The sequence below is a fragment of the Cheilinus undulatus genome, linkage group 7 (genome assembly GCF_018320785.1).
Source record: "Cheilinus undulatus linkage group 7, ASM1832078v1, whole genome shotgun sequence".
Lineage (NCBI taxonomy): Eukaryota > Metazoa > Chordata > Actinopteri > Labriformes > Labridae > Cheilinus > Cheilinus undulatus.
This window is the reverse complement of record NC_054871.1, coordinates 36,332,595-36,345,910: the sequence shown is the minus strand read 5'-3', so window position 1 is coordinate 36,345,910 and position 13,316 is coordinate 36,332,595. Positions and strand designations below refer to the sequence as shown.

The 13,316-nt window shown below is 39.4% G+C and overlaps 1 protein-coding gene across 1 annotated transcript in view; it reads left to right on the top strand.

Moving 5' to 3' along the window:
- The first annotated feature begins 371 nt into the window (after positions 1 to 371).
- arhgap39 (Rho GTPase activating protein 39) overlaps positions 372 to 13,316 on the top strand; it is a 105,689-nt gene continuing 92,744 nt past the window's right edge. Inside the window, exon 1 of the mRNA XM_041791796.1 lies at positions 372 to 485. Coding sequence (XP_041647730.1) covers positions 475 to 485 — 11 coding nt within the window. The 5' untranslated portion in view covers positions 372 to 474. The remainder of the gene's footprint in view (positions 486 to 13,316) is intronic.

Here is a 13,316-nt window from a genome sequence, read left to right as displayed (position 1 = left end):
AGCATCTTGTAAATGGAGAAGTTCCAGAGAGTGGATCTGGATAATTCTTAAACAATGAGACGTGGGCTGTTAAAACAAAGTGAGTACAGCTGTTTTCATTGCACCATTTGAACTTTCATAGGTAGATCAATGACTGGTTGTATATTACCCTATGTAAAGAAAAAAAATGTGAAATTTCGTTTGACTGTACAAATCGACTTTCTTTCCCTGTCTAAACTCTTTCTGTTAAGATAGCACTGCTCCTTCTTATTCTATGCCTCTTTACTCCCCTTTTTCCTCCATAGAAACAACCTGCTCAAACATTTTCTTAGACGCTTTTATTTTGAAGGATATGACCGGATGTGATGCTCGTTAATGTTGTACGTTTGACATTGGTCCAGAAGGAGTGACTCGTTGACTGCGGCGAACGCATTTCGGCAACATGGGAGACGTTGTGGGATTTATTCTAAAGGGATTTTAAGAACTGTCGGGAAAATGGCAGAGAGGTAAGTCAAAGAAAATATAATATTTGTTTTTGCACTCATTGTTTTTTTCGGTACCTTATTCAAAAGCAGAGGGAGGCTGCCTGCCCAACGACGAGGCTAACAGCGGTTCGTTTGGTCGCTGTGCCGAAGCAGCAGTAAGCTAGCTCGCCACTTAACCGCTCTCACGATTTGACAATTTTTTAATGGAAAAAACATATCCATGAATTCAGGCATGTTTCCAGCCCGCTCATTGCGTGGTTGGTTGTTGGCTCGGGCATGTTTCGCCGGTTATTTTTCAAGGTGGAAGGCTCGCATGCAGGAGGCTGTGGACGGCTGGATGATGATGCTGTTGCACCTGTCGGTCTACATTGCCGTCTCTTTGCTGGAATGCAGCTAACCTTCTCCTCGAGCGGGATGCTAGCAGCACACCCACCTATGGATCCCTTATCAGTGTGGGTTGATGCTTGGCTAGCCAGGTTATCCAAATCCTCCTTCACAGCATCCCTCATCCTCATGATGGATGGAGGCGCCTCCCATGAGAGGAGGCTCTGGAAATGAAGAAGCGTGGCACCATCCTGTTACCTTTCTACCATTTTATTCAACCCTGTGATCAGATGTGTAAGTTTTCCCTGGGAAAGAAACACATTTTTCTTACAGATCTTCAGATTTCATGTGAACTTGCTTGTTTGTAGATTCAGATTTTTCATCACAGATAACCTAAACCTTTTGAACTAGCATGTCCTTGTTATAAATCCAGCATTGATCCAGTGAATCAGAACTGTACCTCACTTTGCCCACTATAAGAGAGAAGTGGGAGCCAATGAGAGATGTCATGTTTTGTGTCACACTGGTGGAGAGAGTTGGTGGACCAATGAATGAGGTGTATTTAAAGATGCATGATGGCTGCTTCCCAAGCAAAAACAGAAAGGAAGAAAGAAACAGCTGGAATTTGAATTGGGTTTGGTTTAACGGGTAAAAGTCACTCACAGAGCTAAACCAAGCTCTCTGAACCTGCTGTTCTGTAGCCATGCACAGGGGCGCACCACAAAATGCTGTACCCTGAATATGGAGTTCTTTTTGGGCTCCTCCCTGCATATAACCTTTTTTCTTTGTTAAACTGATCTATTTTTAGATATTTTTTTACAAGCTCCCCTCAGATGAGGACCCTGTCTACTCAGCCCCCAGTCCCTGTAGTTAAAGTGAGGGTGTATGCTGCATCTTTAACCCAGACAATGGCAGTTTCTTCCCTGCAGCATGCAAGCTCATAAGGCCAAGTTAATAATTGATGGCTGTTAAATTTGTGTTGCATGGGTCATCTGGCCTCATGTAAATCACTTGTGCAGGTCTGCCCTGTGGGCTCTGCTGCTTTATACAAATCCCTGTGTGTTTGTCAGAGTCCTTTCACACAAATTTGAGGTCCGGCTCCCTGGTGGTGAGTGATGAGGAAGCATTCTGTGATCAGATGTTTTTAACAGTGCAAAGATATTTCCAGCCAAGAGGGATTCTCATGAATATAATGGACAGTTGAATCGAACTTATGTGAGGTTATTTGTTTTGTAAGGAGGAAAATAATGAGACGGCGTCTGACCCCAGGTGTCACGTCATTTACAAAGACGTGTTGATTGCAGTCAGACTCGGCGCCACTTATGGGCCTGCCAGTCCAACCATGACCACGTCATATCAAAATGGGGGTGAGATGACTGAGACATTTCTGCATTGACTGATGATCTGATGATGAATAAGTAGCTCAGGTTAAAGGTTAAGATGTTGGAATAATTTACCAGTTAATAATGTTGGTGTGAACACTTAATTGCTTTTTTCATTTTACTTCAAATTTTGCCAATTTTCAGGCTTTTTTTTTAAATCTGAAAAAGTATGTTTAACCTCTTCAGCCCTAACCTGCTCATCTTGATCTTGATCCAAACAAACTTGCTCTGTGTACTCTGTTTTTGCACAAAAATAGTCATAACACAGAAGAAGCTCAGCTACAAGCCCAAATAAACCATTTTAGCAACACCACATCCAACTCAAAAAGGAATCAAATCAATGACCACATATCAGATAAGTGGCTGTAGCGCTACGTAGCCAGACACTTCTGCCCCCTACAGGAGGGTGCCTGGTACTACAGGCACAAACATGGTCTAATATGAAAGCTAGTAGCCCTCAATGCAATAATATAATTCCTGTAGTTTGACATCGCCCACTGTCGAGCGTTGGGCATCGCCCACTTTCAAGCTCTCGTCCAATCAGACGTTTGGTCTACGTCATTACATCATCATTACCTTTGACCAACGTCATCACATCCCTTTTCAAGAAACAGGAAGTAAACAGTACGCTATGAAAATGATTTCGAATGGAAATTACTTGTTTAAACAAAACATTTGGAATATACGTTTTTTTTAAAGATACATCTTCAAAATTCTATTACACTATAGTTTATAATATAGGAAGTTTAACACACCCACAGATAGATTAATCTGATTTTAATCTGATTATTTTTGCAGTTTGCAGTGCAGTTTCCATTTGTTTCAACAGTTTCTTTTAGTTTTTTGAACTTTATTTTGTGTTTTTTGTTCCATTGAAAATAAATCTGCTCCTCTTGGTGTCAAACTTTAATTCCTTTGTGAGACTTTCTTTGAAAGGGAACTATATGGAGGTCTCGGTGATTTGAGGAGAAAAAAGAATTCCATGATGCAGTGACCACCTATAATGGCATATGAGTAAGAAATGTTTGATACCTGTGATTTTTCAAATGGCAGAGATTGTGCCAAATTGGGCCCAAATGGCACAAGAGGGGATTTTGCTTGGATATATATATATATATATATATGCTGGATATATTTTTACTAAAAACTCTCTATTTTGTCCTACTAACCCTCTAGTGGCATAACAGTTGAAACAGGTGATGTCAAAATGTGGTGCTTTGGCCTACTCGAGATTTTTGGACTTCAACTGCATTTCTTTCTATGGGATGCTAAAATTGCCAGAAAAATTAGGCGAAAATGACATTTTTCATTTATAATGTGTGTGCCAGCTTGATTCACTCTGACCCAGTAACATATATACACATATTTCGACTTCTGAACAAATTTCACAAGTGCCCTCTTCATTATTGTGCCTTGATCATTCAAATAGACCGTGCAGTTACAGAGTTATACTAATTTAAAGATGGACAGGAAGTTTTGAGCAGTAGCCTAATAAAAGAGGCTAGGGCTTAACAGGTTCAGAGTTCTAGTAGATGCTCTTTCTCAGTGAAATCATGTAGTTGCAGTATTAAACAGTTTTCTTCTCTCTTTTTAGTAGCAGATAAATATACTGCTGAAATAATGTTGTTCCCAGCATGAGAAGCACTGTTTTTAAGAACAGTACAGAAGTGACTTTTTTTTTTTAGTTTTTTAAAGAAGCATAAACAGACTAAATGAAGAATCATGTTGCTGAAACTCATGGTTTGTTTTCTCGGTCTGGTCCGTTGATTTGCTCAGGCAACAGAGAAATCCAGGCCAGGATTAAGAAGAGAACTGGTCTCAGGTAATTGCTGATGTTTGGTCATTTGCTTTACCTTTTTCTAGTGCTAAAGGGGCCCAAGAATGAAAAATATTAACATAAATAATCCCAGCACAACCAGACTGGTCACACACTGCTGTGATATGAAATCACATTCTTCAATCAGCATTTGTTGAAGTAAGCCAACGTGGCTGTGATGGTCATTCTGACACAAACAGCACGCCCAAGCTGATCCTACAAGTGATCAATGGGGTTGACATCAACTCTGCTAGCAGGCCATTCTGTCCTCTCCACTCCAAAATTCTTGAAGTTGTGTCTGATAAACCCTGCTCTGTGGGGGTGAGCGTTGTCATCTTGGAGGATAGAGTTAGGTCCCAGACTGTGGGGATATGGGATTTGCCTGGTTGCAAAATCTCATCTTTACATTTCTCTGCATTGAGATTGTACCAGCCTAATTTTTCCAGTGTGGGAGATGCCGCCCTACACCATCACACTGCCTCGACCAAAAGATATTACTCTGTAAGAAGAGCAATCAGCATAGCGTTCTCCGTGCCTTCTCCACACTGACTCTGTGATCCAACTGCCATAGGCAGAATCTGGACTCATCACTGAACAGAACATTCCTCCACATACTCAGGTTCCAGTGCAGGTGTTCAACAGATTTGCAGTCAGGGTTTGCAGGATGATATGCTGATGGCTCTCTGCCCATACGATCCAGAAAAGACTGCATGCAGACAATCTCCAGTCTCATAGAGCTGCCGGGAGGCCTACCATTACTGCCCTTCTTTGTCAGGCCTATTTGCTCTGAAGACAGCCTACGGTGCTGACAGGGTGAGGAAATGGTCTTTGGGTGTCATAACAGAGTCGATAGCACAGGAAAATAACCTGTTTGGCACTGGCAGAGAAGATTTAGAAAATTTTGCATGGCCGCAACCCACATACTCAGCTCTGCTGCTCATCCAACAAATCCATGTTCCTTACAAATGTGGAACCATTTAAAAGAGAAATAAACAGACTTTCCAACAGTATAAGATTTATTGCCAAGATGTATTGTTACTTTTGGTGCTAAGTTTAAATAGAATAATGCTGAACTACTTTATAAGTATATAGTGTTATGCATTATAGATTGTTATGGGTACAGCACTAGATTAACCATTTTGTGACTACATATCTCATATTTATGCAATATTTCCTCATGTTTAATGAGTCTGATCCAAACCTGATGTAGTGACAAAACAGCCAAAATCCATAATACAAACTGCAAAGTGCAACATACCGTCACAGCTGCCTTTTAAAAAGAGAAAGAGGTGACATTCTTATTAGGATTCACATGAAGAAAAAAAAAAACAATTATAAAATCCTTTGCTCCTTGTGCCTGACTTTGCATCCAGATTATGTAGCATTTAATGGAAAAAGGAAGTTTGGATACACCTTTAAGAGTTTCTGCATACACTTTAGTCCAGGTGCTCGATATCATTCAAAAAGAACCAAAGGTCTTAACCCCAAATTCGATGGAAAAATGCACAGAGAACTGCTTAAACTTTGCACAAGATAGGTGAATCAAGTCTCTGGTGGAAGCCTTCATTTTCTAATTTCCGTTTTTTTTATGCAGGAGGTCAGGAACGGTCTTTACTCTCCTGCAGTGATGTTGAGCTTATTTTCATCTGCACAAAAGAAACAGAAAGATGTGGGTTCAGCCAAACTATCAAGGTGAAAGAGGAAGCTTTTACCAATAAGCAGTGTGTCTAAATCAGGGCCAGTATGTTTTCTTCCAGTGTGCCTGCTTATTTGCATCTTTGGTGTACAAGAAGCAACAGAAACTCCATTCATTTCCATGCTACCTTATCACTTTAGAGTTGTATAACTTGTGTATCGTGACAAATAATTTACCAGTTTAAAATGGTCCTCTGTTAGCTTTAAAACTGTTTTTCTGGATTCCTCTCAGCATTGTTCAGTGGGTTTTTGTTTCACGTTGTAAACATAAATGCATATATAAACTTTATTTCTGATTGCAGGTAATCTCTTACATCAAATCTCAGCGTGTGTTGTAGTGTAATACTTTCCAGTCTGTTGAGCTACTGTGAGCAGAGCAATTATGTGCAATTTTTATTTTTTTTTCCCCTGCATGGTTGTTGAACAAGGCCACTAATTAATAGCTCCTAAAACAAGCTGTTAATAGGAAATCTTGTTGCACTCTGTGGTTGCTGTGGAAATATTTTGGCTGTTTATTTAAATGAAAAAAAAAAAAGATTCGGTGAATGGAGCTAAATGAGAGAAATGCCACCTCTGAAGGTTTCTGTTTTTTTGTAAATCCATTTTCCTTCAGAGACGGTGCTAAATCTGAGATCATCTTGAAGAATGTTGTCGACATACAGAATGTATCACGTCACACATGCCGGCTCCACGCTGCATGTCGTCTCCATGTCTGGCTGCCAGCTTGACATTTGATCCCAGCAGTAGGGTGGGGCACTGAGCTTATGTGTTGTACCAGCAGCACGTGGTTGAAATATTCATTTTACTGCGCTTGAACCACCAGGCCGCTGCCATATCTGTGTCATGCACTGTTGTGTTACACAAAGAGTCTAAGTATTCTACATGTGAGTTGTGTCACTGGGTCTCCATATATGTACAGTATAGGTGTGTTTATTTAAAACCATTGTGTGTAACAAAACAAATGCATTGTCTGATCCCTTCTCCAGAATCTTTCTTGTTAAACAGATCAGAGTTTTAAAGAGCAGCCTGCAGGGCATTTGCAGGCCTCTGAACCTTTTTGCAGCATCTGAATGTGGCATGAAATGTCTGCATTGTATTTCAATAATCCACAGTTCATTTCAGCTTAATGCTGTCAAAAGTCTACTACTAAAACCCCTCTCAGCCAAAAGGTTATAATACTACTGCCGTTGGCTTTAATTAGTGATTAGTGATAAAAAGTTTAATTTGAAAATTACATTGAAAAACTGCAACAGAAGAACATTATGTGAAAGGTTAGTTTTTGTTAAAAGATGTTGGAAAAGCTGGAGAACATACATGATGTGCAGTCTGACTTAAAGAGATAGTTACATATTTTTCAAGTGGGTTTACATGAGGTACTTGTAACAGGTTGCTTCAATCACATGATCCAGAAGTCCTGTTGGGGGTCAGTTAGTGGAGGACAGCCATGAGGAGTGAATGGTAGCAGAGGAAAGTTTGTACTTATCAGCTCTAACTGGACTCCTATGCTGCACTTAGAAAATTTCTACACCGACTGAATGTGATCCCCACAGTTTACAAAACAGTACGTTTTACCACAGTTTAACTGATTTACCTGGCCTGCTGGCGATTAATATCACAAATTACTGACTACATACACAAGAGACTTGTCCAGGCTTTAGACTGAGGCTTTTTTAAAAACTCCTGCCCACTGCCATTTCTCTGGGACTTTTTAAAAACTTGTTTTATTTTTTGCCAGAATATTTCACTACTTTCAGGACACAAAAGTAGCTTAAGAATTAAGAGTTCTTTTATTCTTGCACTTTGAATGCTTGACTTTATCTTAAACAGCTCAAAACATGGTCATTTGGCAATGCTTCTCTATGTAGAAATCATTTCTTGTTTGTGTTCTCAATTGCTGTGTGATGCATTTGTAAAAAACCTGCAGTATAGCCACATGAGATTTTGGTTTTCTCGACCCCTTTAAGGAAAGACCAACCTGAGTGTGTGCTCAGATGCGTGGCTAAATGGAACTGCTCCACATAGTTTGGCTAATGTTACTAAAAACTGAGCTAAAGTCAACATTTTGGTGAAATGTACTGGAGTCAGTTGAGTTCAGTCTTGGCATGATTAAGCAGATTAAACTCTGACCTTACCCGTGTTTCCACCGATGTCCATCTCACCAACCTTGAGCTTCGCTCGTTGTGATGGGAAGTTTGTCTCTTTTTAGAGATCCAGATCATTTGGCTCAGCTCAGTGGAGCAGGTTGTTTGGCTCTCCAGTGGGTTTTCATTTGGTCACAATTTGGCTTTTTAAATGTGGATTAAAGAACAACAAAGGATGTAGGAAAGGAAACTAGCTAGCTACAGTAGCTCACATAAAAGAACCAATCTGTAGCACAGGCTCGTTCGTGAATGGCACATCTTTACTCTGTTGCTTGTCCCACAGAATTTGTTTGGTTGATTGTCTATCACAGTTTCAAATAAGAGCATGTTAGTGACAAAATTAGTTTTTTATAGGCTAAAGGGGCTCAGCTGGCCTCTGAGCTCAGTACATTCATCTGGGTAGCCAGCGTTACACAGCAGGAGACCTTTTTTTTTAAAGTGTAGGGATCGCATTCAATGTATGTAAAGATTTACTGATAATAATTGCAGTTTAGAGATCCATTTAGAGCTGTTAAGTACTAACCTTCTTCCCTTACCATTCATTCTTTTAGGCTTTCCCTCATTTCCTAACCCAATGGACATTCTGTACAAAATAGCAAAAACACAATATTCAGTACAACACATTGAACACATCACTTGTCATCCTGTTATTGTATTAAAATGGAAGAGGCACTCGCTTTGGCTGCGTCTGTCTAATCTCAAGGCTGAACTTTATATGTAGACAGAGAAACATCAGATCATAATAGGGAGAGAAAAGATATTTGTGTAAGACACCTCATGTCTCCCTCTTTTACAGACTGTAAGGCTTTGATTAACTCCTGTGTCAGTGGGTTAAATTGAGATGATTATAGAGCTTCATATATAATCAATACATAACACTCTCTTAGTGTTACCTGTCCACAAGATCAAAGACACAGGTGTGACATTGTAGATGTCTTTTACAAACCAGTGATTCCACATTTATATTTGCTTTGATTAATCACTCATTCAAACTTCAGTGCCACTGCTCATCAGTCATTTTGGACAGCTGTCTTAATTTCCACAGTTTATTTCCTACACATCTGCTTGAATGTGTGTGTGTGTTTATAGAGGCAGTCAGCACCCTTATGTGTGCTGTAGAAAAAGATTTAGCGAGCACCCGGCTGTTGGTTAATAAAATGTTGATATGCACCTCAGGGTTGTTGTGTTTTGCTCTCCTGGGCTCCATCTTTGTCCCACAGCCCGTCCCTTATTACCCACATGAAAGAATCAACAAACTGCTCGGTTCCTATTGATGTTGTGGCTTGAAAGGACAGCAGCTTGTACAACGCTGCAGTCTGAGCTATTAATTTTTCATCCATTTAATCAGTGAGCAGTGGCAGGAAGGAGAAGCCTCAGGACGACACATGTCATTGTTTCCTAGCAATATAGGCTGTAAAGAGAAGGTTACACGACTGCAGCTGCTAGGCCACAGCGGGCCTCTGTCAGCCTCATATGATCTACTTTGTATGGACAGTGTTCCAACCTGTTATGGATACATAAAGGTGCTGTCAGCATTTACCATAGTATCTGATAGGACGATTTTCAGTGTGGCTAACTGGCTGAGATGTTAGCTAAGTTGGCTTGAATTTAACACTAAAATATCTTGTATGACACCTTTGTTGCTTTTTTACAGTTTCTGACAAGCAAAGAGCAATATTCCAAAGAAACACGTAGCATCTTATACTTTTAATACCTTTAACCTTGACAAGCATTAGCAGCAGGTTATATGAACTGTAATTTAATATACTAGTAGATGTCATTAGTAACTTAAAAAATAGCTATGAAGGAAACCTTTGTCTGGTTTGTCTGACAAACTGAGTGATGACATTGACTAACCTGATAAATAACCCTAAATAGTTTGTGGAAAATAAGATATTAATGTGTAAAGGGTTAGATATATATTTAACTTCTGTGTCCAGGCTGTAGCCAAGGCCACCCATAAGGGGGGATAAAGGGGGAGCTTTCCCCCCAGCCAAATTGGGGGTCTCATGGAGGTCAGCAAAATCATGGTCCATTGTAAAGCTAAGCTGTGATAACCATATTTTATTTTGAACTTGAATAATAACCACTCTTATTGAAGAAAAAATAAATGATTTTTATTTATTTACTCTACATATGTGGCCTTTTTCAAAACATAAACCCCCTTTTCTTAAAACAAATCACCTTTATATTGGTAATGTTAACAATGTGGTTGGGCACACTGAACTAAACCATTAGGAAAGTAATGCCAGACTTAATAACTGAGCAATGATGTGCACAAACATCAGGATGCCAGATATTAAAGAAAACTGAAATAACTCAAAGGGAAAAATAATGAAGTAATTGCAAAAATTGGTTAAAAGTGGCAAATATTGGTGAAAAAAGGTGAAAAGAGGTTAAAAGAGGCAAAAATTGGTAACAAAATGTGAGAACGAATGGAAAAAACGTTAAAGGGTTTAAAATGTGGTAAAAATGGTTAAAAAGTACACAAGAGAGTTGCAAAAATGAATAAAACAGGCAACAATGGGCAAAATGGAAGAAAATGGTAAAAATCAGCAAAACAGTGGCAAACATGACCAGATAAAGTAGGGAAAGGGGCTGAAAAAGTTTTTAGGTAGTTAAAGTGGGTGGAAGAAATAAGCTAGAAGAGGGAAAAAGTAGCAAAAATGTACGAAAACAGGGTGAAAAGCAGTTAAAAAGTGGCACACATAAACATCAGATCCTAATTATAGCTTGACAGAATTTTCTGCTCCAAACTGAATTAAGTGTTAGCCAGGATGCTAGCACCAATGCCTCTGATCCAACACACATGCATTGATATCATTAATAAATCATGACATTCAGGAGCCCAGCTAATTCTCTGGGCAGGCCTGGCTGTAGCCAAATGCTTTAAGATTCATTAAGCTGCATTTAACTTTACAGCTGTCAGTTAGCTTGCAATTATTTATTTGAAATTTTAGTAAGAAAAAGATGTTCTTACTATGATGAACTGTACAAGTTAACATTATAAAGGACTGTCCTGTGTCAAACTAAGGTTGTCCAATCATTTTTACTGAGTTCAACATCCGGAACAATGAGGATGACTGTTCTTGAGTTCAAAAGTACTATGTTGCTTTTGGTACTTCTACTTGTTCCCTATTACACACTGGAGTTCTTTTTCCTAAACCTACTTGATTGAAAATGACCTTGAATGGGACCTCAAATTTTATTTCATTGATTCGAAAGAAAAGAGAACCTGTTTCAAGGTTGATACTGTTTGAATTTGGATGGAAATGTGATGGATTAATAAACTGAATCAAGAAAGTCACATAATTGGAAATTATTATTAAGATTGTTTGGACAGCGGGACCCAGGACATTAGAACCTAGAACTACTCTCATATCTCCTCAATGTTATTGCTATTTGAATAGAAATCAGTGTAATTTGGCCCATACACTACCATCAGTTAGAGTCAATACAGTGTTTATAATGGTGTGAAGGGCATCTGTGGGGTGAGTTATTGACATGCTGTTATTGACCTTTCTGTATTCACACTCAGCCTGTGCAAGAGAACAATAATAATGAAAGGTAATCAATCAGATTACACTTTAACTCCAAAAGTAATGATGACAGCATCATTTTTTGGCACACCCTGATACAGCTACACAGTCTTACTTAGTATGAGCACAGCAGACCTGCAATAAGTTAGCAACCCAGCGTTTTCAGATAGACCTCAGTTTGGTCACACAAATTCACGTATATTAACTTAATATGAAATCCATTAACAGGTTGTTAGGAGGCCTGACTCCTCGTGCTCATTACATAGACTTGCAATGTTTGCTGTAGGTACGCTTTTTATCTCAGCTCCAGGCAGCCGTGTTAAATGTGATTTCATGCATAGAACAAGTTTTTGTTTTTTTTCAAAGCTAGAAAGAAGCTAGAGCAGGAAGTTTAGAGGTTGCTTCTGAATAACTATCCAACTTAATGATCCTAACATTCTTTGAATAGTTTAAGTATTTGATTAAAAAAAAAATCAAAATTAAAACTGCACACTAGAGAGCTACTTTACACTATCGTCTGGTTTCAAGATCAGTTGATCTGTCATGATTCTGCATTACTTTGTTATGGGGTTGGAAAAGTTTGGGCTGTAAGAGAGTGACTGAATGAAAGAAAACAATTTAGCAACAGATTTACTCGTCAGTCAAATAGTTATTGATATTTTACCAGTTCAGGCCAGCAATCCCAGTCAAATGCTTTATCTAAACTGTAAGGCAAGTAGCCACTGTAGCTCTGGTTAATGGCTACTGCCATGTAGAGATGCAATGATTTGTCAACTTTGACAAAATTTGGTGATGAAATTTGATGATTTGTTAGGCACATGTTTTTGTGCTGAAGCTGTACATTGGATTGTTTTCCACCATGGAGATTGATTTGGGGTGAGTCATCTCACATTTTTACAATCTTTGCTCAGAGTTACTTGGAAGTCAGCGACCAGTGTATGTTGGGTAAAATTCACAGTTCCTTTCCTTCATGATGTTGCATTGAAATCTTGGGTCAAAAATAAACTTGAGTAACTTTACCTTGAGAACAAAGTGTACCATCCTGTGGCCTTTAACAGGGTCATCTTAAATGCATTGCAGAGAACATTCAAATTCTCTTTTTAAGATTGAATGTTTAAATGGAGTGACCTCTTCAGACTTTTTCTCCTCTCTTCACTTTGAACAGCTCTGAAGTTTTCTGCAGTGCAACAATAGCTCCTATATGATCACAATAAATGTATCCTTATTAGAGTAGGGTGGCCATGACTGCACCTATCCTTGAGAATGAGAAGTATTAAAAGTATTTCTTTAAATGTTGATTTACTTCTGTAGTAAAACCCCTACGTTCTACTGCATTCTGCCATCAAAGATACTTCAAACATGTCAGCTGCATGTCATATCTCATCTTTGTCATGTGTAGAATAATTTTCTGATATGTTCAGCTCTAATCTTTAGATGTTAGCTTGAATGTGGGCTGGCGGAGGGCCGAGAGAAGGAAAAGAGGGGGTGGGGTGTGGACAGAGGATGGAGAGGAAGATATGGGAAGGAGAAAAAAGATGAAGCTACGGAGAAATATTGACAGCCTGCACAGAGAGAGAAGCAGCAGTGTTAAACCTACAACAGCGCAGTGAGAACAGCATGTCGCTTCCATCACTTTTGGGCCCCAAAATGAGCCTGACACACTGTTGAGGTATTGAGCTCTCTGCTGCTATTGTTGGCCACTGATTGCTCATGGCTGCAGAAAAGCCTGTTTGAATTAGAATATGAAAGTGAGCAGCGATAGCGGCGTATTGACTGGCATTGACAGTGGATGGAGGGGGGGAAAGGGAGGGGTGGCACAGATGGAGGGAGTATTGACGGATGAAGAGAGCAAGAGACAGAGCACTCTCTCTCCATAATAGGATTATTGTGTAAATGTGTTTGTCTGAAGGGCCGCCCCTAGAGGCTCCCAAACGTGTGCTTGTGTGTGTGGGCCA